Here is a 24938-nt window from a genome sequence, read left to right as displayed (position 1 = left end):
TATCAACTCTTCCTTCGTCACGACTACCGGAATGTCCTTAAAATGCTGCAGAGCACGCGGGGACAGGAGAGAATAGTCTGTAGGCTCGGCAGAAAAGGTGAATATTTCCTCAGAACCGAGGAGCGGAATCCGGCGCGCAGGGAGCAGTTGTGCGCAGAACGACGCTTGAAAGCGGGCGCGTGTTTCAATTCACCACACGTCTCAGTAGTTGCGTGGATATCAATCGTCTGATGAAGGGTGGAGCACGCTGGCGACGTTCAAGGGTGACGAGTTCCCAGGAAAACATGAGGCTGTCTGGTGCATCCATCAGCGTGCACCACATGCGAATCCTTGGGTGTCGCTGTCAGCTGACTGATACGGATCTCAAGTGCTACAAAGGGGCCTCCTTCACCTACTTTTTTATCCAACTTTGGGGAATGGGGACGTCCTTGTCGGCTTTCGACCAGAGCCAAGGCCCAGTCAAGGGAGCCAGCGGCTAGCAAAACACCCCCTGATTCATGGGGGGCATGTCTTGCGAATACGCTGCAGTACAAGGTATAGAGCAACAAGAGGCGACAAATGCACGAAACAAAGCAATTGTAAACAAACCGATATATGGGTTTAGTACCGCCGGTCTTTTCTGGTGAGGCACCAATGCGCGGACTGGCTGCCGCGACGTCTGGCCCTGCTTTGCGCGCGAACGTGAGTACAGCCCCTGTCATGTTTTTAACGGCAAGACAAATAATTATTGTTGCGACCCGGTGTCAGAGGGCCGCGATATGGAAGTCCTTCTGGGAAAGAAACTGGAAAAGTAGAAGGCAGTCGTCTGCTCGAGCACAGCCACCCTGAATGTCGCAGTGCACTGCCCAGCCCCCATGATTCTCGCAGCCAGGAGACACACAGTCTTGGGATTGGGGTCGTGCATGCGCTAGTAGAGGGCCGTGTCTAAGTGTCTCTCGTCGGTGGCTCCGACTCCAGGGAGAGAAATCTAGATTTGTTCCCCGTCGAGCTGCAGCAAGTTCTGCCCAGTAGGCTCCTTTTCGCGTTTCGAGGCCAAGAGGCTCATCACATTTGCGCGGTTGCAAGAGGGGAGCACGTTATTGCCGATGCCTTTAACTGATCTCGCGGCTAGCACCACCCGTGCTTCGCTGACGAGGACACAATCCACGTAACGCAAGCGACCACAGACAGGCTCTTCTTTTGCTCCGTCTGCACCATTCCCAGTTGTCCCGACTATTTTTCTTCTAGCGGTGACTCTCCATCGGTGGAGCGGATGGTGGGAGAAGGTCATCCCTCCGTGATGCACCGAGTCGCCGAGCAGGGTGTCGCACGTCAATCACGCTGCCCTCCGCTCTCTGTTCCGGGGCAGCTTCCTTCCGTGCGAGCGCGCCGGTAGCCCTTGCTTCTATCGATGCGTACATGTGTAGGATTCTCATTCGGTGCGTTGGCCGCTAGCCATGATTTAGGAAGAATAGAGCGCCTTGGAACGGACTAGCGCTCTAATGGAATGTTGCTGTGATCTCCACTCGCTCAGCTTCAGGGGGAACATCAGATACAACTACCTTTCGGCTGCTTCCAGCGGCATTGCTATAGCCGATCTCGGCGGTCGATAACTTGGCCCTTCGTTGCTATTCCGTCACCGCGGCATTGCGGTGTATCATTGCTAGAGGTAGTTCGCTAAGCTGGGGCCCAATATTGTTCTTCCTCGCGTCGTCACAATGGGCAGTGTGTCGTTAGGCACGGCGCTGTTATCCCTGCTCACTTGGCTCTTGTGCCCCCCGTAGCCTCAGTTCTGGCCTGCACCGACAGCAAGAGGAAGGAGTTTCTATCTGCCTGAATGCTTGGGTCACTGAGGCTGTCCTGTGCGGCTGCACCTACTGCTCTTTCTATACTGCATGACTGGTTCCCCTTCATCTCCTCGCACAGGTTTCATGCCAGTTTGCCTTCTACGCACTCCCCTTCTCCTCAACACACATTTTGGGTCCATTACTGTCGCCATTAGGCAGTAGTTGTGACGGTGTGTAGTCCCTATGGGTCTCATGTAAGTACTCTGTGTGATGTAACTAGCTGGGGTGCATTTCCTAACACTTATGTAATATCGGAGGCGAAAATAGTGGTCATCGTCTTGATGGGGCAGTGACCGCCTGGCGTCAGCTGAACATAGTTTGCCGAAGTGCATCTTGCAGATCGCACAGCGTAAACGGGAATACGACGCATTTCCTCTCCGACGTCTCCTAGTCAGGTTGGCTCCTCCGAGTGTGCAAATGCTCTTCCTCCCTCGGAGAACTATGTATGACGATGAACTCTAGGGTAGATTCTCCACTTCCAATCGTTTTGTCTCTTCCTAGATGCCAGAGAGGGGCAGTCAGGTACACCGTTTTCTAGCGGTACGTTTTCAGGACCGACAAGCGAGGCTTCTCCAGGCACTTGTGCACCGTTCATGGAGTTCTTCGATGTATTTGCCATTTGGCATTCACAGAATGGGCGGGGTCCCACTCTGTCAAAAAAGTAGCTCAACCTCCAGCCGATGCACCTACGATTCACAAATCCTTACCGATTGAAGAAAGCAAGCAGGAATAGAAACACGTCCTTCTCGTCGTCCAGTGTCAAGGCTAGAACTCTCGGACCGGCTCCTACTCCGGTCAGTGCTGAATGGATGGCGCATAGATTGTGAACAGCAGAGCAAGTGCATATCTCGTAACGCCCCGCCGTATTCCGTCGCGACTCTGTGACGCCTTTGCCCCCTGCTCACGACTGCGCCTACACTGCCCACCGCAAGAGCTACAAGTTTGCACAGAAAATCAGTTCGTGGTGGTTTGGGATGCTGCGTTTGTTTCCTCGCTCAACACGCCTTTTTACTGTCAGGCAGACACCATGTTGACCCTTTCTGTTGTCACTGCGTGGACCCTTAACGCCGGATCGCCCCCAATCCTTCGGGCACGTGGTCATGCTGGCGCATGACTGTTGTGTTGCACATCCAGGCTGCCGAAGCAAACAAATGTCTCAGCTGTGCCGCTTGAGGACAAAAGTCTGGACAATTTGCTTCGTGTATCCTTCATGAGCACGCTACAGTGCTGTATTGCCCGTTGGCGCGACTCATCGGACGTCCCCGGGCGGCAGCCAAACAGATTGATGGTACCGCCGAGACGCGCAAGAGGTGCGGGTTCTGCTACCGCGACGCAGTTCAACTGGCCGCACAGAAGGGTGAGAGACCTGGGCGCGGGTCAACCGGACAGCGCGGATGTGTCCCTCGTTTGAGCCCCCCAGTCGCACGGGCATTGGGTGGTACGGCCGAGCCGGAGTACTCTGTATTGGCGTCTAGTGATCCGAGACCTGTACACATGAGTCCTTACAGGTATGAGCTGTTCATGAGTGGTCCCGGTGTAGTCCGACCCTCGAGGTCGAGACGGTGGAGGTGTGCTGGTATCGACGTGAACAACGGCGGGCACCGAAAGATACGTATGTGTCGCAAGCCGAAGGGGAAGTTGTGGACCCTGCGTTCAGTTTCTCTTCGCAAGCGTGATAAGCAGCCTACGCAGAACAGCAGAGGTGGAATGGCTTCATGATTTTCCCTGTATTTCCATCTCGTAAGCCTAGGCGACGCCGTCCAGGATCCCTCAGCAAGGCGTCTCAAAATGTTTATCATTGGATGGGTGCCGCTGAACCTTCACCCCTTGCGGAACATCACCACAGGGTGTGTGCCTCTCCATAGTTTCAAAGCGCTGGGGGTACTGATGCGTTGCTTCATAGTGTGCCTGTTTTTGACTGGTGGCGGCAATTTCAGCGGAGGGCACGCGCGTTACGGTACACCTGTAAACGTGCTGCAAGCGGAATTCCTGGACGGAGGACCGTCCAACCAACGGTCTCCCATGGAGAGAGCTACGCCGCAGCCAGCGACGAAGCAGGTAATCATCCGGCTGCTGGGGCTCCAGGGCTGATGACGGGCTGGCACTAGCCTTGCGCAGCGGTGACCTTGCTATCACCGAGGGGGGGCCGACTCAAGCCCCTTAGGCTAGAATACCTTCGGAAGACCATACATAGTACTTTTAAGATCCCAGGCTGGTTTAATAAGTCAAAGTTTAGCCAGGAAGCCAGGAAGTTAGCGTCTAAAATATATAATCGATAGTCTCAACTTAGATGCACAGTTGGACATATAAGTTTCATCGTTGTTGATATTTCATTGACATGTTGAAAACATAAATACTAAGTCATCTTCAGTATTCTAGGAACTATAATGTCTTTGTTTATTCGATTTGAGGTATACAGTTCTGGATCGCGGATCTTTTGTACAGAGACGACCTTCATGGGTTCCAATGCTGGTTCTAAGAACTATATTCTGTATATCTGGGCTATCATATGTACTGCCCTTATGTAAGTATTCACTCTACCTATTCTTACTGGTGGAATATTCATGATGCAGCAGATCCGGGGATAACGGGGTCTTTCAGAATGCAGCTACGACGAAGTAGTCCGACCGCACGCCCTCGCTTCACTGCCAGCGTCCGCTCACACGTGTGCCACAGTGAGTTGTAGGATGCTAGATTGCCAGCCTTAACGACTGTTGTTTTTAGATAAATTATCTAATTTCCCTCCTACTCCTTTTCTGAACTGTATACTGATCTTAAAGTTTCCCAACATGAATATATCAAGTGTCGAACTCAACCCATACGACAGAACAGCTCTCCTTGCAGTGTGTGGGCTTGTAATACAGGAAAGCGCCTCCAAAGACATTCCAGACGAGTTTACCAAAGAGGACCTCATTGGCTGGGCCGCAGATCCGGGGAGTAGCGGGCTCCTGCCGGGTTATCCCGTCGTGTTAGAGTCCTGCGGAGACCTTACTGAAGCAAAACTCTATGAGAAAAAGCAGGGTCACAACGGTCACATTGGCAGCATCCGCCAAGCTTACGCGGAGTTTGTAGAGAATTTTCACGAGGAACAAGCTGTCCTGCAGAAAGCAATGGAAGACTCACATTTGTACAAGGCGCTGAATCTCGTTTTCTTTCAGTGGTATGATCGTCGGTCGAATAGGCTGCGTTCCGGCTGCCGCCGAGAGTGTTGATTTCGAGGATGAGATGTCGATTACTAATAGTGTTATCTGTGCGCGTGGATGAGAGGCGCGTCATGGCCGATCGAGCTGCGACGCTTGCGTTCGTGTTGCATTTCATTGTACTTTCGAATGTATAAATTTCCGACGAAGCAAAGGGAAGGAAGAGGCAGTCTGGCATCCCAAGAGGGGCGGCAAGAGGGCTCCGTAGCTGGCCGGCTGTTCGTGTGTGGCATTATCAGAACTGTGGAGGAAGCCACACCTGAAGATGTGCGGCCGACCTCAGTGCAGGTGGACTTGTTTCTATCGCCGATACAAAGCCATACAAAGGAAACTTCATTGAAGTGCCCCAGTTGGGGGCAAACCGTACAAGCATTAATCATGTTCATTTAAGCTGACACCCGGCTGTTTATGTTTGATGCCACATAGAGATATAAACACATTTTTTAAATACTACCCTGGCGCCATAAATCTGTTGGTCGTCAAGCGACGTACAGCAAACTGGGACGGGATCATCAAGTCGATGAGAGCTTCGCTAGTCGTGCAGCATTTCTCATTTCCTGCAACATGTATTTTCTGCGTGCCTCTGTGATAGGCGTGCTTGTGTCTGGTGCTTGATGCGTCTCAGGAATGCAGAGTTCTTACTGCCTACTGTTTTTGAGGTCCTACAACCGTTCATTCCAGGAAACGGCGCGAAGGTTGACGTCAACGACATTGACGTCGTATTCATTACTATGCAAGAAAACTGTGGTATGGGGGCCGCTGACCACAAGCATTTCATACAACAGGTTGTCAAGGGTCTGAACGTGCTCAGCGAAGAGAAAACGTGGGACACAAACTCGTCAACTTACCGGGAAATGGGCAACTTGTTTGGGACGAAGGCATGTGCACATGGGCCTCTGGCAAACCACCAGTCCATTTATGTGGTTTCTCGTCGAAGCATATTGCGGCTGGAGGCGACCACTACGTGTGAATGGGGGATGAACATGCGCGAAAAAGGATTTGTTGCGATTTCGATCGAGGCAGCCGACATGGGGAGGATTCTCGCGCTTGGCATCCACCTGCCCACTCTCAAGGAGGAGCAAAGTGCGGCATTGATCACTCTGCTAAAGAAGGTCGTCGCTGCATGCGTTCCCTCCAAACATCAGGATCAGGGTGAGTACAACTCCAGAGAAGAAGAAATCCGTTCACAACAATCTGCGCAATCATACAGCCGCCACGGATTCATCCTGGTTTGCCTTTGAAATGGTTAGGTTGCCAGTATCAATTAACAGGGCGCATCAGGAACTGGCACCTGCATTTGTACGATGGCAAACAGCATCGATAATTTGATCAGCGGGCGCCGCGTTTGAGAAGCTGCGGTGAACTCGCGAATTTTTATAAAGCTGAAGTGCGAGATGACCTGCTCCCGGTCTCATGCATGCAGGCCTCGATTACTTTGACGGAGGCGTATACCTTGTCGGAGACTTCAATTCACGCCTTTCGAACCCGTCGGTAGACATCATTTTCAAGAACCTGAAAAGGAGAACCGACTACGACGATGTCTTCTCGCTTCCGCCTCCCCCCGCAGGGGAAAGTAAGTGTAGCCGTTTGTAGACACTGCCTGGGCAGACACACAACGGCTCTGGCGGGCGAGACTTTCTTCTCACCACCGCTGTACTCGTTGAAAGAAATAAGCTAGAAATAAGTCGTAACATGTTGCGGAAAAAGCACTAGTAAGGAGCTGTCGCCACCTCAGGATGAACATTTCGACGTCAGATGCTTGGTCCACCGCTTGAAGAAAGCACGGGGCGTCGCGGCACTGAGGCACCTTAATAGTCATTTCAGCCTACACGCTGAGAACCGGATTACAGCATGACATTTTCCCGTCACCGAATGAATCCGCGGGCGTGTCCCACCGTTTTTTCATCCTGTAGTTCCCTTGTGTACCATCCTCTTTCCAGGCGTCCTAGCGCACCAGCTTCTTTATATCATGAAATACGAGCGGGAGGATAAAGACACGCGGTTCGCTCCCCTTCTGTGGGCTGCCGATTCTCTTGGCGGATCAAACGAAGTCGAAGGAACCAGTGGAGATCTCCGCACACCCCTGTTAGCAAAGGGTTTTTCTCTCATAAACGTCTGCTACGGAGGGGCCTTCTCCTACAGTTGGTTGAAGAAGTGCTCTCCAAGCGCTACGGAAACAACGGTAGGTGTGTCGGTTACCGCGCGGGGCCACCTGATCTTCATGGAGAGGGCTACCTGTCTGTGGAAAGCGTGCTGGGGGCACTACCATTTTCTAATAAGGACGTCCAATGTGTAGAAGCTGGCTGGACGCTGGGAAGGGGGGGGCGTCGATAACCTGCGTGGCGAAGATACAGTGGATCCTTCGGTCGAGTATGTAACTTGCCACCAGGGCGCGTTGCTATGCACTGGCAGGGACGGGAGAGCCTACGAACCGGTGGAGAAAACCACGCAACAATATAGGGTGATGCAGTGTAGATTGCCTGAGACATGAACACTGCAAACAGGAGACTGGTGCCACACGAAACAAACGCAACGTCAGCGTGCGCCGGACGTCTAAGCGACAATGACGCTCCGACTTCATACGTGATTCCGGTCCGGCGCAACTACTTGCCGCTGGATGTGTGTGTCAACGACCTTCTATTCGAGGCAGGTTACAGAATTGGTCGACAAATGCATTCAGCGGAAGGTGAAGGAAGCGCCAGGCAATGCGGGGTATCTAGACCGCATTGCTATTAGAATGCCTTCTGCGTCGTTGAAGCGCTCCGACACGCCTACGCAAGCGCCATCTTTCCTTGAAGGTGCAGTATTCCTGGTCTTTGCCGGCCAACTTGTCGACTTTCGAAGCGACCACTTTCCGCAGGTTTTTGTCGTACGGCTGATGAAGAAAGTACATCGGCCCTGGTAGCTCGTTGCAAGTGTTCGATCGGTTTGAGGGTCGAAACGAATGACGTAGTTTGCAGGGTGATGCTTTTATAGGCACCTTGGTGAGAGTTCTCGCTCGGTGTGTGATGCGCCTCCTGTTTATGCTGAAATTGGATTAAAAAGTCACTTCAATACACGTGCCGCCATCACGGAGTTTGCGGTTGAGATCGACTGTTGAATCTAGTTGCAAGACGGAGACCAAGAGATCGATAGCAGGTGCAGTACTTGGGGAGGGGTGGTTTGCGCCAAATCCCGCAGTTTAACGCAGCTGTAGCCGTGACTTATTCAGCGCTTGCTCCGTTTCTCCAAGAGGATGCAGTAATTCTCGGGTCGGTAGACGTAATTGTTTTTACGGACGTTCCTGCTCGTGCCAAACCCGTCGAGATGCCCAGACCGTTTTCCCGCATAAAGCTGTGTATGGTTCTCCTGACAGCGTGAAGAGAGCTGCGCCTGGGATGAAAGCATTATCGTTTTGCTTACAAAATGCTTTATTGAATTTATATCTCAACACCTGATGTGGGTCGTTCCACTTTTCTCCACGTAAGAACTCACATTTTTGTGACTATCCCATCCGCACGCGTACCATACCAGTCGCGAAAGGGAGGGCCCGGCGAGGAGACTGAGGGAATAGACAGTAGTGCCCAAAGCGTGTGATGGACCTTTCAGTTACGTCAGATAAACTTCAGGGCTTCGTCCAGGATTCGATATTTCGGTGCTCTGCTGAGCAGCCCTGTATCATACGGCCATCAACTGGGAGCGCCCTACGCCCTCAATAGGGAAGGCGAAGGGTGTCCTATAAATACGCTTCCGTCGCATCAGCTTCGGTTCGCTTAAAGGAATCCACACACAAGGAATGCGCCACTCAAAGCAGTTTCTGTATACTAAGTACCTGGTTGTCCTTCCATCCTAGTGAGCCGAAAGCGTAGGGGCAAATGTGTATTGGAAGCAGCCGCTATCGCTCCGTTAGCATATGCTACTGGTCGTCTTCGGGCGTCGAAACACGGGAAATGCTCGGCAGTATTCAACTGAGATCCGGGGATGGGTGCTTCCATTCTTTTCCTGCGGGGATCACTGTCGTAGATCATAGGTCCATAGCACTTTGCACTTCTATTCCAGGCACGGAATTGGCAGGACCCTGAGCCGAAGAATCAGTAACTCATGTAAAAGGTCACTTCAAAACCGCTGTAAGCGAACTACACGCCGCGCTGGCTGCTGTCTTGCTTGAATGCTCGTATAGCGCTGACTGTTGGCACGGAGCCTTGAATCTATCCTGACACCGGATGCCGCAGCACCAGTTCCTCCCGTCTTTTTACTGTTTGTCTGGCGAAACAGCCAGTGAGCACATTCGACCTCCCAGTTTTTAGGTTTCATCACAGACTTTGTCGAATGCCCGCTGACTACCTCGACATGGCTGAATTTTGTACTAGACGAGGAGGCCCGCGCGGGCCGGTGCGTCGAACACATTCGGCATGCGTAAGTGTTATCCTGCTGTTGCTCTCACACGTAGTAGCATATTCGGCTGGTGAGCGGTCGGCAACTGCACGCCCGATAGTGCCGCAATCTAGTGCTCGCGAGCTCCAGCCGACGGCGGATTTGATTCAACTTCATCGGAAGAGCCATGATAGCGGCCACGGATCAAGCGTTCTACAATCCGAACTACCGTCTGAAAGGGGCACTGCCAGAGGCGTGAACGCGTCCCCTGAAAATGGAAGTCCTTCTACTGGTACCGAAAGCAGAGATGAGGCAGGAACATTTTCACCAGCACGACCCACAAGGCTCTTGCAGGACAGCGTCGGACCTGCGAGTCTTCCCTGGCTTTCCTACATGCCAGCCAATGCCAATTATTTTGGATGGCAGCAGTTCATGCCGTCGACGCCAGGCCTCGAGACTCGACTACGCCAGACGTCTACAGGACCGCCAACTGGTTCACTGTGGCAGCAGTTCGTGTTTGGTGTATTGGAGCCGTCACAGAGGCAAGAGGAACCAACGACAGGCCAAACTAGCATGTTCAACTGGCAGCGATTTGTCCCTGCTGGAATAATCGGGAGGTCCCGTGAGGACCAACCAGCGTTATCGGCGGCTCTGACGGAGCGTTCGGGTGGGAAAACTGCTAGTGAGGATAGCAGGCAGAGAGAAAATTTGTCCCGTGGGAGGAGACTGCAAAGCGTTGTCCCTCTCGTTTTTCCGAGTCTAATGCTAGGAGTCCCAGGAGATTTAACAAGCGCGCAGCAGATGCGACAGTGGACAGGGAGCCAGGCGTTTCCTAATCCGTTTGATATATATCGACCGCCACTACGCTTTCAACCTTTTCAAGTACCCCTCCAGGCGCCGCTGATGCCACTTCCTGAAGGGACCAACCAGCAGCTCCAGGAGATGAAGCAGCGCCTTCAGCAGATGCAGCAAAAAGTGGACGCAGAGTTGCGACAACAGCTTGAACCGCAGCTTCAGCGAGAGTATACATGGCGCACCGCAGGGGGCGGCATCGCCCATGGTCGCTTTGGCGCCGCATCGGCCTCCGCTTTCCAGACCTCGCAGTCGACTGGAAAAACCGAACAAACCATTCAGCAACAGCCGCAGTGGGAAGAGCCTCTCAACATGAGAGAACAGCAGTACCCGCAAGGACAACCACAAAACCAGACTCCATCACCACCACCGCGACCAACTTCTCAAGGGGGGCCGCCAGTTGACCTGCTCTCTTCGTTGATGAATGACCTCGAAAGAAAGGAGATACCAAGCAACGAGGGAGGACATTCGGATTCGCAGAGCGAGGTGCCCGAACTGCTGCGGCTCGATCTTCTCCATAACGACCTACCCGTAACACAGACGGCAGACAGACGCACAGGTAGTAGAAGGCTGCGGGGGCCTGCTGGGAGTAAGGACGATGACCAACACGGAAATAAGCGTCTTCAAAGTGAAGCCCAGAGTGAGACGAACAGTGATCATGATGACCGAAATCTGCAGGGACGATTCTCATGGCGACAATTCGTCCCCCATTGGACAGAATTTATTCCCCCAATAGCTCTGGGTCGACACGACGCCACATTAGCGACGGGCGCGCCAGCCCAGCCTTCTAATGATGCCAGCTTGAGACAAGATAAATCATACGAACAACTAATCGCACGACAACAGCAGCTGGAACAAGAAGTGATGGAACTTCGAGCCAAGCAGGTGAGAACTGACGCTCAGCGAGCGCCACCTAGTTGGCAGATGCAGGCTGATGTTGGGGTACAAGCTGAATTGTCTCAGCCTTCAGCAACTGAAGGCGGCGCCCGGGAGGAAAGTGAGGGAAAGCTGCAGGAGCTTTACCAAAAGCAAGTAGATGAACTCAAAATGAGGCAAAGGGAACAGTGGGGTGAGCTCCGCGCGAAGTGGAAAGAAGAGATGGACGATCTGAAGCAGCGGCACCGCGAGCAGAGTCAGCAGCTACGAGAAACTCAACGTGAGCGCGCCCGGGAGCAAGCGGAGCGCCTCAGAGAGAGGCAAGAAAAAGAGTGGAAGGAGCTGAAGCAGGCGCAGGCCGCCGCCTTGGAGATTATTCGCAGACATCAAGCTGATATGGCAACGCGGCTTCAGCACGAGCACACATCTCAGCTGCAGCAACTCCTTGCTCAGCAGCGGGAACAGCTGGAAAGAGCAGACAGACTCCAGAGATTACAGAATGCGTTGAAAGAACAGCAGCTGAGCGTGGACCATCAACTGCAAGGGCTGGTACAGACACCAATTGACAACGTAGAGTCGCTAATCCATCCCGCAGCCGAACGCAGTGATAGCGGGAAGCAGATCCACCACGGGGCACACGACACATGGGAGCCACCGCTCACGCAAGGAGAGACACGCGCCAACGATCGACAGGAAATCCCCCCACAGGCTCAACCCCACATGGAAACGCAAGCGGAACCCGAAGCAGCAAGTGAAGACACCCAAGCGGTGAACGCATTAGAGGCGGGGGGACTAGAGCTCACAGACGATGAGCAAGACGAACATACAAAGGAGGGGGATTCTGGATCACAGACGGAAGAAGGATCGGAAGAGGTCGACAGCGGGGCGGCCCCGCTACGGAGGGAGCCGGAATCCGCGGAATCGCAAGGCCAAACGCAGGGGATGGCTGACGCCCGCCACCAAGCAGAAGCAAACCAACAGTTGGATTCAACCACGGGCGACATAGGGGAAGAGACCCTTTCTGCCGTGACACAAGAAGACACGGACGACAAGAAGGATGAAGAATCCGAGAGCCCGGCTGGCACAGAGAGTGCGGGCGACGATACTCCTTCGTATTCCGCACACGACGCGTTTCCGAAACTAATTAGGCTCGAGAAGAAAAAATCTACCGACGAACGCATTGCTGATTAGTCATAGCCGATGTACCACTGCTGGGGGAGTCGCTGCTCGACAAGACTGACAAGTATTACGACGCAAACCGAAGGACGAGGTCAACCGAAGAGTGCCGCTCGTTCACACACACAGGCTTATGCTTCACTGCATGCTCTTTGCTGTGTCTCATCCGTCCCCGTGGCGCTAAAATGGCTCCTCCTGAGGAAACCGGTCCGTGCAATGCCTATGAGTATGTGTTGTTCAACTTGAAGTTTATAATAACTTTAGGCATCTGCCTCGCGCTTCCATCAAGCCAGAACTGCGACAGCATCCCGACAACCTTGTTTTCTCGGAAGGACGTCTGCGGCACACGGCCCCTATAAGCGGCTTCACCTCGGTTCGTGTCCAAAAGATACCCCCCCCCCCCCCTACCCCCAAAAAACGTGCAGCATTCATAAGCCATTGAGTGTCCTCTGCTCGATCCACCGCCACACTGGCCAAGTGCTTGTTCCATGTGATACCAACTGTCAAAAGGTGACGCAGGCGATTATTGCGCACCTGCTTGATCCCGCTTGTGTGTGACCGCCCCGACACTGGCGAGGGCCGGCCTTTGCAACGAGTTTCTTGAGCAGTTCCTCGCTTAAGGCGAAAACGTAAAAAGATTGAACGCCCGTAGGGCACGTGCATCGCTGGATGTTAGCCTTCTGACCGAAACACATGTGGACTCTCCAGAGAGGGCAGCACTCGCTATTAATGCGACTTCCAGCGACAGCGGCGGAAGTTACTTGTCTATGTAGTGGTTCACAAGCCGACTCAACTGCAGACGCCTGCGCGGCGCCTCGGCGCCCCTAGCTGACTTCTCGCCCTGCCTAGTCCGTCCAGACAGAAAATATTTTACGCAGTCCCCGTCGCAGTCTAACTCCTCGCTTTCTATGCAGGCTACGATGTCCTCGAGCACATCCTTCGCTGCCCCGTAGATTTCCGTTTCATCTGGGGGGTTCCTCTTGCGAAAAACGTTTCCCATCGCGCCTAAATCGTCGTCTTCTGGAGACGATGCAAATTCTGAAAAGAGAGCATCAGCGTTGCCCGCGTCTGGATCAATGAGCGCGTGTGTGGCTGGGTTCAGGTAACGAATCTCTCTACGAGATAAAACTGGAAAAAATACGCATGGTGTAGTGCCTGGGTATCCCTCCGCGAACTGCGCACAACTTGGAGACGCGGCGCTAGCAACGCCTGCTACAGTGACAGTCTTCAGTACTTCTCCCTGTAAACGACACCCGTGCTCCATGTCATGTTCAGATGCCCCAGTTGCCGTCCCGCTGCTTACCCCTGAAGGCATTCTCGAGTCGCGCTCGGAAGTCCATCGAGACCTGCGAGGAAGAACACTGACCACCGAACCCGCCGATGTATCCCATACCTTCAAAGAAAAAAAACCCTACCCTAGCCCGACGACTCGGTCGGCACAACCGACCTGCAGACATGCAGCGACTCCGCCTTAAATCATCTGCTGCGACGCCCCCCCCTCCTCCCCCCCCCCCCCCCCCCACGCCCCTGTACGGTCTGTGTCACAGTCTCCCTCAGGAGGAGGAGCTCGAAGTCTGCGAACAAACCCCTCATCCAACGGACAACAGCTGGGCATCGGAGCTGTCAGCAAAACGAGGCTGCATTGGATCTGCCGCGCCCACCCTGCTGGACCCACCGCGCCGAATTGCAAAACATTCTCGGGCCGCCTCCTGCGCCAGAACCGGCAGAAGCGCGTGAAGGCCGCAACATAGAGGAGAAGGAACACTTCGGGAACTGCGCCGCTCGATTCTTCGTCTGCATGTCCCTCGAAGTCCTCCCGACGCCGGTCGTTCGAGGCAGACGATTTGGTCGAACTGCAGGCCGCCGAAACCTCGCCGTCGGCGATGCAACTTGTCTCATCGCAAGCGAAGAAAAACACGTCCAGCAGATGACGGTTCATGATATCGAGAAGCCACCCGACGACGTTGATGCCTGTGATCAAGCACCCCGACGGCAAAGCGATAGACTCCAAAACGCACTCCTCGCAGTGCCCTCTGGCGTAAAGAACGGAGTGAAAATCGGCACAGGACAACCGCGACTCCGCATTTCCAAATCCTCCCTTCTGTGCGCTCACGGGGCCGCCGAGGCCTTCAAAGACCTACGCGAGAGACTGAACCAACACGCCCTCGCAGGGAATGGCAGCGTTTCCCCGCAGTGCGCCCAGGCCGAGTCGTCCACCCCAGGCGATTCCCTGGCAGGTCCACGGCGAGCGGCGTATCGCCCCCGCTTCTTTCCCCAGCCACTCGATCACTCATGCGCCCGCGCTCGCCCGTCGAATGAACCACGAAAAAGTGTCTAAAAATACGGGGCGGAAACCCCGACGCCGCCTGCCGATTCGTCAGCTCTCAGATCGCACGCCGCACCCCACCTGCACTGCACGCGGCCACCAGCGGACAGCCGCGTGCGCGGCTCCGCAGCTGCTCCGCTAGGCTCGAACGAGAAGTGGAATTGTCGCCCTCTCGCAAGTTGCCTTGCCTCGTTTAAGGCGCATCTCCTCGCAGGCACATTCGGCCGCGTCAACTCACTTGTTGCGGCGAACGGCATCCAGAACTGCTCTTCGCGGCTTTCTTCAAGGAGCCGGCGAGCCACTTCAGGAAAGCGTCGCCCGAGAACAAGCAGGCAGTCCGCGCCCAGGCAGCCTGCACCGCGGAAATCGTGCAGGGGGTGCTGAAAGCCCAGCTCGCCCCACGAGGACTCCTGGCGCTCGAGGGACCCCCCCCTCCCATCGGCACAGAGAGGAGAGGACTCAGCAGCTTCTGGCGCCTGGTGGCCGCCGCGCGCCCCGCTTCTTCGTCCGGCGTCGTCCGCTGCGGCCTGGGGGTCACGAGGAACTCGACAGAGTTCCTTCCGCCCCGCTGAAGAAGCCCCGGGCTCCGCGCAAGCTGCGGACAGAGGCTCGGAGGACGATGACGCGGAGTCTTCTTCTGGCCTGAGGGAGGACGACGACGCAGACCAGCCGGTCGGAGTCGGTGACGAGGAGAGAGTCGAGGAGGGGGAGGGGTTCGCGCAACTGGGCTGTCGGTCAGCCCGACCGCCCTTTGTGGGAAACGACGAACAATGGTGGAAGGACGGAGGCAGCGGCTTGTCGAAAAACAAGCACCACAGACGCTCGAGTCGCTGCCACACTCCACAACAGACGCACATCTTCAAACGCACCTGAACGCCACGAGGCGCGACACGTCTTCCATCTCTGCAGTGCCCACGACGCTGCCTTCGAAATGCGCCACCATGCCGCCGCCGCGAGGCAGCAAAACGCACTCTGGCCTCTCTCTCCCCCCAGCCTGACACACGCAACTACCGCACGCTGACTCCCAGAGGGGGAGCGAAACGTACAGACAGAGGGGTGGGAGGGAAAACGATGGTGCCGCTGACCAGCCAAGAAACCTAGCTAAGCAAGAGGACGCGGACGCTCCCGCGAGTGTCTGTAGGTCCGCGCGACGTACTCGGTGGTTCTCTGAACACCCCGGGTCGAAGCGCTGGCGCGCGCGGGCCTTCACGCGATCTGCCGCTTCCTGTTTCCGCCGGATCATGCGCAGGACGGTCACCAACTGTGCGCCGTGAGGCGCCGATCGGACCCCACACTCCGCGCAGATGAGCTGCGACAAATCCTCGACGGGCACGAGAGCGCTGTCCAGCCCAGCCTTGATGCCCTGCCAGCGCACAGACACCAGACAACCCCAGGGGCGGGTGCGCAGTCTTCAGTCAGTTGAAGCGATTCCACCTGGAATCTGCCACCAGATCTACGTCCCGCGCTCGCTCGCGAAGGGCTCCTACAAAAGGTTTCTCAGGTCGCCAGCCCCGCCCCCTGCGGCCGCCCTGCCGCTCGTCGCAGCTGCTGCAGCGCCGCTTTTTAGGGTCTGAAGTTTCGCTTGGTCGCCAGCAACCACGCAAGGGATTACGCCGCAGGGGATCGCGGCGGGATACCGCAGAGCGACTGCGTGTGCGTCGCACCGCAGAGACACAGTGCCTCTTGACTTACCGTTGAAGGCGAGCGGGTCCGAAGGTGATTCTCGATTTTGACGAGGTTCCTCGCAACTGCAAGTCGGCAGACGGCACCGTCCGTCAGGCAGACTTCCCTCGCAGAGGTGTCTGTTTGCAGCGCGGGTGAGGCGCGCCGCGTAGAGACGCCCGGAAAACGACTGAGAAGGCGCTCCAGCTCAGACATGCCTGCCAACACACGCGACACCACTGCATCCATCTTGTCGACGCAAATGACCCATCGGCGCCAGTTCCCTTTTCGAACCTCCAGTAAAACGCCCGACGGTAGACGCGCGCGGCGTCTGTGGAGGAGAGGAAGCAGACAGGCTGCAGCCTCTCTCCCGTCTGAGACGCACCCTGCATGAGGCAGCGACAGGTCTCCTCTGTCGACTGCAGGTGCCGCAGCCCTTCTTCACTCCGGCGCGTCCCGCTCAGCGAACGCCATGTGATTCGCCGTAACTCGAGAGCGGATGGAGCCTTCCGACAACCACATCACGTGCATTCCCTGCGAGATCTGTCGGCGAACGTTGAAGGGCGAAAACCAGGCTAGACCGAGCGCCTCACCGCGGAAAACTGCCGCAGAATATAACACGATCCCACCAACATGCACTCGCGCACACTGCAGACACGGTGGAATTTCGCGCAGATGCGACTCTCACCAACGAACTGCGCCGCCCCAGGCAGCAGACAGACAGCTTACGCCACTGGGGTACCTGTTAGAAAAGAAATAACGACGTTAAGCAGCGCCCTGTAGAGGCGCCTGAGGAGCTCGCGCAGAGACGCGAAGACCGACATTACGTTCATCTTGGAGGACTTGTATCTGTCGATGACGCGGCTTCGGCCGTTGGGACTCGCGCAGCTAAACTGTCCGCGCACCTGCAGAGAAAAGAAAGATACCACTAGAAGGTGTATCTTTCTTTTCGCAGAGCGCGCAGGCGCAGGCCAGAGTCAGAACTCATTCGCCGCATGGAAAGAAATTCCCCAGACGTGCGACTGACTGCCGCTGAAGGTCACGCCCTGCGCGAAAAGGGTGGTAGCAGCAGGTTAACCTGTTTTATTTTGCCCTCATCCCTATCCAGAGCCCACGTCACCTCGCGGCGAGTGCGACGGGACTACGAGAATCACCTAAAAAGCTGCGGTTTCCTAGCTGGTCGCGCACACCCAATTCGGCAAAAGATATAAATCTAAATCGAAGTGTTTCAATTCAGCGACGTACACCAGCTTGTCCCCCCGCCTTGAACATATGACTGTGTATACATCCACCGCTCACAGAAGTTTGAATTCGTCCGCGCAGGAACGACGCGTGAACCGCGCCGCTTCCAGGGGGCAGTCAGACTCTGTCTGGAATGAAACCGGGAGACTCTGGCAGGGAAGGGATGCCTGGCGGATTCGGGAATCGATGCGCACCCTTATACGTATTTCTCCTACGCTTCGAGCAAATAGAGCTGGCACGTTGGCTGCCGCGGATTCTGCCGCTGGTGCTCCATCTCGCCGATGCGGCGAGTGCCGTGAGTAGCGAAGCCGCAGAGCGAACGCAGCTCCTGCGAAAATCGTCTCACTGGCAGGGCAGGGGAGTTGCAGCCTGTATGTTTTGCAGGCGAGCCGCGGGGAGTCCGAAAAGAATGAGGTTTCAAAAAGGGGGTGGCGCCCGCCGTTGACACCGCGGCTGGCGGACGCTTCGATCCACGCAACGAACGGCTCCGCCAAGCTCCTGGCTTTGCGGCAAGAAAAGATCGCCGACTGGCTCACACTATCCCCGATTCTGTGTCTGAGGGAGAGACAAAACTTGATTCGCTCCTTTCGCCTCCCCGTGAAAGTGAACTCACCTTGCTACGAGCCCAACAAATTCAACCAGAAGGATGAAGCCTGTGCACACGCACGCAGCGCCGGCTCTCCCGCCGCGCATGGGCGCACGCTCGCGCTGGTCACAAAGACTGTGGATATTGCAAGCCTCACTGCAAATAGAGGGCGAAAAACGCTCGGCGAAATACACAAAAACCCGCCTGTCAAGCCACTTCACAGCTGAGAGGACTCCCTGAGTCAAAAAAGATGAAGTGCCCGCACTTTCTTCAGGGACGACGCTCGCGATTCCCAACTCACGCGGCATCCTTCCTGCGTTCACCGCATGTTTGATGGCGTCGAACCAAACGACCGTGCTTACGAGGTCACCGGAAAAGGCGTGTGCATGGACCAACGAAGAAAAATGAGCAGCGTACTCAAAGAAAACCAGCCAGCAAGCACTTGCCGCTATCGACATGCAGCGGATGACTCGACAGGAGAACTTCGTCGTTTTGTCGCGCACCGGCAGATGCGTCAGCAACACTCGCAATGTCTGTGGACAGGGGCGGCTGCACTGCCATGAAGCCCTTTCGCGGCTGAAAAAACAGCAAAGAACAAGCAACTTGAGTTGAGAATGGGAGCAGCCGATGCATCCGAGAGAGTTCACTGTGCCCCGGCTGACTGAAAACCTGTGGCTCATTTTGAATCGCCGGGGAGAGCTCTGAGTCTGCCTTGGCTAGTACGCAGACAACAAGTGGAGGGCTTGCCGCCTGCCTCACTGCGATTCTGAGCACTCTTCAGGGTCAGACCAAGGCTGAACGCCTACACAAGAAGAAAAGCAGCTGGTATTTTTCCCTTTACAGCTAACTCTCCCTCAATGGCCTCAAGGATTCGTATTCGCCGTATGCGCGGGAGCTCATCCGCCTTCGCGTCGCTCTGCTTGGGCGCATGCACGGTACGGGGCCGTGACCGCCCTCGCAAAGTGGCAGATGGTTCGAAATCGTTCGCCGATGCCCTGCAGCAGAGCTCCGATCCGGTCCAGCTTCTACGGAGGCACTCACGTGACGGATTCAACTGCGTTAGTCCATTTGTACACACGTATTCTGTACGGTGTTTTCTGCAGGCATCGTTGCTCGCGCGTCACGCGTCTGGAAACACTGCCCTGACCCTAGTCCATGCAGTTGTCTCTTTTAACTTCCACGACTCGTGGACAACTCGCTGCGCCTCAGGTCTAAGTAAGACCTCCCTCTTCACCGCACCGCACAAACGAAATGCAGTTTCAACTTGTTCGAGCAGTCCACGGAGCCTGCAGGAGCGAGGGGCGTCCAGCCCTCCTCACTCCGACCTGGACAGGGCGGGATCTGTCTAGCCGGGTGAAATGCCTCTCCTCTCCTGTCCTTTCTTATTCGTTTCCCAGATTTTCGCATGGCGCTGTTGAAATATGCGGCGTGCACAAACGGGGCTGCCTGCAGGATTGCCACTTTCTCGCGAGAGGGCGCCGGAGTTACCCCCAGACAGCCTGCCGCGACAGACGCCGACGACGACGCGCGACGACGTCCGTGCTGCGGTCTCTTTGCCTTCAGGAGCCATCCTTCCAGCCTCCGCTACTGTCCTTTTTCAAAGTTATCGAGAAAAATCAAAATGGTGAGCGCTCGCTCATTTCCTGCTCCTTTTCTCCCCCGTGCGCCTTCGTCGCAGCCTTCCGCGGCGTGTTGTGGACGAAAGAACGGACTCGTGCGCCTACCCTTTTGGTGGGAAAGATGTTGTCGGCTCGAGCGCTGTCGATTTGCATTCAGCAGGAGTTTCCTTTGTGGGCGCAGGGGGTGCGGAAAACGAGCATTTTTCTGAGCCTCGCTCGACGCCCAGCGCTGGCGCTGGCCGTGAAAGCCTCCGCCGTCGTGGCAAACCTTGAAAAGTTGTGTTGATCCGGGGAGGCAGCAAACTAGCAGGTCACAATACCTGTATTCTGTCTCCTCTAGAATATTTCTTGTGCGCCGCATGCGCGTGCAGGCGGATCATCACGGGGAAGCGAACTCCCCGGCTGCGGGCGTGGCGAGCCCCGAGGAAGTTCAGCTGTCTGCAGGAACCAAGAGGCGACAGACGCTCGGCGCCCACGAACTCCGTGACCAGCAGGACGGCAAGGCGGCCCTTGACGCGGATGACGATGCTGACAGCCAGCCTGCGGGAGACATGCATCTAGCCGACGCGGTGACGCTTCAAAGGAGACAGTGAGTTTGGGCGTGCTTGAGGCAGCTCCCTGCACCTTGTGCCACGCAGCTGCGGCGAAGGCGGTGTCACGCTCTCCTGCTGTTCTGAGTTGCGACCAACCCTCGGGCAGGTGTTGGCTGGTGATGCCGTGCACGGCGCAGCTTTCATACTCGCGCGTGTGTTGGGTACCGCGGGAATGCGCTTATGAATAGGCGCTCTTTCAGAGCACGTTTGCGGAACAGAAGAATGTAGCTCTGACTCTGCCAACGTCGACATGCCACGCTCACGCCACGGATTCCGCGTGCGGCGAAATGCAACTTTTTCTTTCCTTTCGTTTCTCTCTGCAGACGCCTGCGGATTGTCCGCTCCGGCGCCACCCCGGCCGTCCCCGCTGCAGCTGCGAGCTCCGTTTCACAGGCGCTGCCCAAGCCCGCGGCCCCGGAAAATGCTGAAGAAGCCGCGGCACCGGCGAAGGGCGATCAGGTACACTGCAGAGATCTCACGGGGCAAGGCCTTGCCGGGTGCGGAGTTGGCGCAGTGTGAAAAGGCGACGGATGTGGCTCGTTCGCCGTATGGACAGGGCTGCATGCGTTTTATCGTGTTGTGCACTTATGCGTGCATGTCTCCCGCATGCTCTAGGGTCGGGTGCCAGTCGCGCGAGGCATCCTGCGGTTTGAAGATGACGCTGGAAAGAGGCCTTTGCCTCGGACTTCAAGATACGCAAGCGGCAGACGCGGTACTGCGTCGATCGATGCGGCACAGAATCTGTGGGATGTGCGTGAGAGTTGCTGCAGGCGAAAAGCGCAGACGCGGGCGACGTGGCGAACGGCGCCGCCGAGGCAGCGGAGAAGACCCCGGCGGCCTCAGAAGCGAAGGGACAAGACGCGCCCGCTGACTCGCTTTTGGGGAGCGCGGAGATTAAGAGCGTTTCCACATTCAGCAGCGCCTTTGCTTCTCTCGTAAGTCACAGCTCGCCCTCGCTGGGTCGACTCCATGGCTCCTGATGAAGATGAAGAGGACGACTACAGCTCTTTCTTCACGAAGAGAAACGTCATCGCGGGTTGTGCTGGTGCTTCTGCTGCAGAAAGCTACGCGTCTGCTGGGTTTGTGGTTTCGGGTTGACGCCTCGTTCTGATTTTTCGTCGTGGGCTACGAGAGAGCATGCGCGTCGTCGACTGTGTGTCTGTGGATCTGACCTTCAGTCGAAGCAGCCGCAGGGCTCCTTTTTCCTGTCGCCGCCTGCGTCGAGCGCGACCGGCGAGTCTTCGTCGGCTTCCGCCGCGCCGTCCCTGTTCGCCAACTTGAGTTTCCCTGCCTCTTCGATCTTTGCCTCAGCGACTCCCGGCAAAGAAGAGGCTGACGGTGGCACCGTCGGCGACGACGAGGAGAAGCCAGAGGAACCGAGCGTGATTGAAAACGGTAAGTCCGCCCTCGCGTGAAACACACAGCGAGGAGGGGCGTCGCCCTTCTTCCGCGCCGGCTCTCCTCGATCCGCCTCCGTAAGGTGTGCGCAACGTCAGTCTGCACGGCGCGCGCGTGTCTCTTTCGACTGCCACTGCGACGCAGACGTCGCGCGCGCACTGTCATTTTCTGTGGCTGTGGGGCGCCCGCTCGTCTCAAGATGCTTTTTCGTCGAGGAGTCGCGGACGCGCTGGGGTCGCCTTTCGAAGCTGTTTGCCTCCGCGAGGCACGTCACTGCAGTGAGAAGGAGCTTTGCTGCATGCGTGCGTGCTTGGTGAACTGCTCTGTGTGCGCAGAAGTCAATGCCGACGAGGCGGTCCTCTTCACTGACGTAAGCGAACCAGGGCGCAGAGGGAGCCAGCCTGGACGAGTCACAAACCCAGGCCCGACTTGAACCGCTAACCACGAAGTGCGTGAAGTGCAGCATAGCGGCTGCGCTAGACTTGGCTTGCCATACCCTTCTTCGGGGCTCGCGTCGGGAGTTGCCCACGCGGCTGCATGCATGCAAGCAAAACGTTGATGGGCTTTTGGAAGGAGGCTTCTGGCGTTCTTTGCCGCGCCTCATGCGCTGAATGTCTGCGCGATCGCGTGTGTGTGCTACTCAGCGGGACTGCCGCATGCAGCGGTTCGATGCCGACCAGACGATCTGGGCGCCCAAGCCGCCGCTGGAGGGTCGCGTGCAGATCGTGGCTAGCAAGGTAAGCGCGTCTGTCGCTTGGCGTTCGCACCCGCAGACCGGCGAGGGGCATGAAGCCTACTTCAGCGTGGCCGGTTGTGTATGTTCTGGGCGGCGGGTTCGCGCCTCGAGACTGTGGGAATGGAGACGCTCGAGTTCGCACGCGCGACTTGACCTTTTTTCCCACGGCAACGGCGCTTTCAAGCCCTCGGTGGACGCCTACCCCGCCTCTCCTACCCCTGAGCGCCGCGGATCCCCCCCTTCGTTTCAGGACAGGAGCCGGGACTTCGTTGGCGAGTTTCGTGGAGATATGCGCAGTGGAATCGTTTTCGGCGTGTGCTGCGCAGAAAGAAGAGGACGACAGGGCGCCGCGGATCCTGTTTTTCGTGCATCGGACCGGGCGGCTGCAACTCAACACGCCTCTGTTTGCCTCGGTGCACTACCAGCACCCTCTAGACCGAAGCCGGCAGCGCGCAGCGGCGCCAGCCCCGCCCGCGAATGAAGAGAAGGACGCGAAGGACAGGAACAGCGATGAGACGCAGAAGGCAGAAGAAGTGCCGCGGAAAAAAAACACCGCGGAATTCATTGGACTGAAGACAGACGCCAGTAAGCTCGACTCACAAGGTCGGCGGGTCGTCTACGCCCTCCTGGGGCAGAAGCGGCCCGCGGGGAACGACTTGGGTGGCGGGTGGTCGAAACAAACGCGGCGGCGCTCCGGCGCTCACACTCCTGCGGCTGAGGCTACTCTTTTTGGCTCGAGGCATCCGGTTGTAGTCATGGCTCGGCCCCTGTCGGAGTGCGCGATGCGTCCCGCAGGCGCCGGGCCGCGGCTGAGGCGCGGAGAGGCTGTGTGCGTCCTGTTCCCGCTCTGTTGCCGCGTGGCTGCGTCAGCGCGCCAGACTGGAGCAGACGTGTTTTCTCAGTCGCAGAGCCTGGATCCGCTGCCACTGTGGTTCCTTCCTTCCTGTTGTGCGCGCGCCCGCACGAGCACAGAAATCGCCTCAGCAGAGGTTGAGGCATGCTCAGATCGTTTAGGGTTGAGGCAGTCGATTCTCCACTATCGAAGCGAGGTCTGAAGCGCAGCTGTGTCTCTCCAGGCTTGCGCGTCTACCTCTAACTGGACTGGGTCGAGGCAAAGAAAGAGCCTGGTTTCACGGGAAACTCTGGCAGCTGATTTTAAGGATGTGCTATGTGGCTTTTTTCAGAGACAAGTTCAGACACGACCATGTACCGCATTCGCTTTTCCAATGAAGAGAAGTGTGCCGAGTTCCTCGCGATGGCGAACGAAAGGAAAACAAAAGGAAGTAAGGCGTCGTCTGCCTCGGCACTCTGACTGAGCGCCACAGCGCCCTGCAGACGATGTTGCGTGCGACGCTCTCGCGTTTCGCTGCCCCCCCCCCCCCCCCCCCCCCCCCCCCCCCGCCCCCTCCGGCACAGCTTTCCCGGTGGCATCGAGGACGGTTTCACAAGAATGAGCGCTCGGCGAGGCGCACTCGATGGGTGCGAGTGCTTCTTCCTGGTTGAAGAGTGCGTGTGTGTGGCGGGCGGCTGTTGTGCGGTGACCGAGCCGGTTAAGACCAACTAAAGAGAAATGCATAGGGTAGCGCTTGACACCGTATACCTGTCAATGAGTTTTCCGGTGATTCTTTGCATTGCGCCAGCACGTGCTGGGGGCGTCCCCTGCTGCTCGCTGACTGGTGATTGATGCGTCGGACTTTTTCTTCCAAGGCTCTTCCATGAGTGCGCAGCCTTCGCCGCGTGGCGCTTGTGCGCGTGGGAGCTGAGTTACGGGAGCGCAGTGTCGGAGAGGAGCTTCACGGAGAGAGCCAACGTGAGTCCCACGCGGCGTAAAATCGAACCCTGTCACGCGGAGCAGCGTCTGGAGTTGCCACACGTTTCCTGTGTGCAGATGGTAGAGCCGACCGTCATTCGAATCGAGATTGATATTCACGCATTACGGCGAATCCCCAGCACGCGGCCTTGCGCTCGTGAGCGAGTTGCGAAGTCGCACGCGTGACTGCAGAAGGGTTACGCTGAGACTCACACGCTGAAAAACATGAGAAAACGTTTCCTGGCGCGCGGTAGTAGTGCCGAACGCCACTGGTGGAAGACGGCACATGCATTCAGGTACCTGTAAACCCTAACGAGACGGTACAGCTTTCTTTAAAAAACTTCCGTTCAGCTTGCGATCCTCTTAACGAGGCCGCAGCACTGTCCTGGCAGACGAAGATCAGCATGCGTACGCACGTTTCCACGCACTGTGGCGGTTTTGGCGGACTCTTCCAAAGTTTGTGTGGAGCACAACGTGATAAGCTATGCTTCCCAGCAGATAACTCGTTTTTGAGGCGACACGTGGTTGTAACATGACTGTTCTCACTCCGCGACTGAGCGGGGGCGAAGGAGCCTCTGTCTCGGCGAACTATTCCCTGCACAGATTCTGCCAGTTTAGGCAAAGCGTACGGTAGACGGGACCCCTGCACGGTCTACTCGTCCGCGGCGCATCTTCGAATCCAG

At 56.5% G+C, this 24938-nt stretch overlaps 4 protein-coding genes across 4 annotated transcripts; 3 read left to right on the top strand and 1 right to left on the bottom strand.

The window, feature by feature from the left end:
- Nucleotides 1-4615: 4615 nt before the first annotated feature.
- On the top strand, nt 4616-7931 carry BESB_084220 (uncharacterized protein; the record flags this gene model as incomplete). The annotated part of the gene is made up of 5 exons (XM_029366772.1): nt 4616-4986; nt 5652-6178; nt 6450-6599; nt 6967-7208; nt 7707-7931. The coding sequence occupies 5 exons, from the start codon at nt 4616-4618 to the stop codon at nt 7929-7931; spliced, it is 1515 nt and encodes a 504-aa protein (XP_029217232.1).
- Nucleotides 7932-9772: 1841 nt separating this feature from the next.
- BESB_084210 (uncharacterized protein) lies at nt 9773-12298 on the top strand (the record flags this gene model as incomplete). The annotated part of the gene is made up of 1 exon (XM_029366771.1): nt 9773-12298. The coding sequence occupies one exon, from the start codon at nt 9773-9775 to the stop codon at nt 12296-12298; it is 2526 nt and encodes an 841-aa protein (XP_029217231.1).
- A 742-nt stretch (nt 12299-13040) lies between these two features.
- On the bottom strand, nt 13041-18557 carry BESB_084200 (uncharacterized protein; the record flags this gene model as incomplete). The annotated part of the gene is made up of 9 exons (XM_029366770.1): nt 13041-13321; nt 13587-13629; nt 13959-14254; nt 14848-15439; nt 15766-15972; nt 16302-16489; nt 17014-17176; nt 17729-17882; nt 18127-18557. 9 exons carry the CDS (start codon nt 18555-18557, stop codon nt 13041-13043), a joined length of 2355 nt encoding a protein of 784 aa, XP_029217230.1.
- Nucleotides 18558-18983: 426 nt separating this feature from the next.
- Nucleotides 18984-24441, top strand: BESB_084190 (uncharacterized protein; the record flags this gene model as incomplete). Its single annotated transcript, XM_029366769.1, has 13 exons — nt 18984-19034; nt 19203-19314; nt 19497-19723; nt 20090-20307; nt 20635-20770; nt 21082-21246; nt 21490-21706; nt 22045-22079; nt 22354-22446; nt 22772-23030; nt 23630-23728; nt 24173-24255; nt 24334-24441. 13 exons carry the CDS (start codon nt 18984-18986, stop codon nt 24439-24441), a joined length of 1803 nt encoding a protein of 600 aa, XP_029217229.1.
- Nucleotides 24442-24938: the final 497 nt, after the last annotated feature.

This window comes from Besnoitia besnoiti, chromosome VIII, assembly GCF_002563875.1.
Source record: "Besnoitia besnoiti strain Bb-Ger1 chromosome VIII, whole genome shotgun sequence".
NCBI classification, from domain to species: domain Eukaryota; phylum Apicomplexa; class Conoidasida; order Eucoccidiorida; family Sarcocystidae; genus Besnoitia; species Besnoitia besnoiti.
Note: the sequence above shows the minus strand (reverse complement) of the source record. Positions and strands in the feature narration are given on the sequence as shown.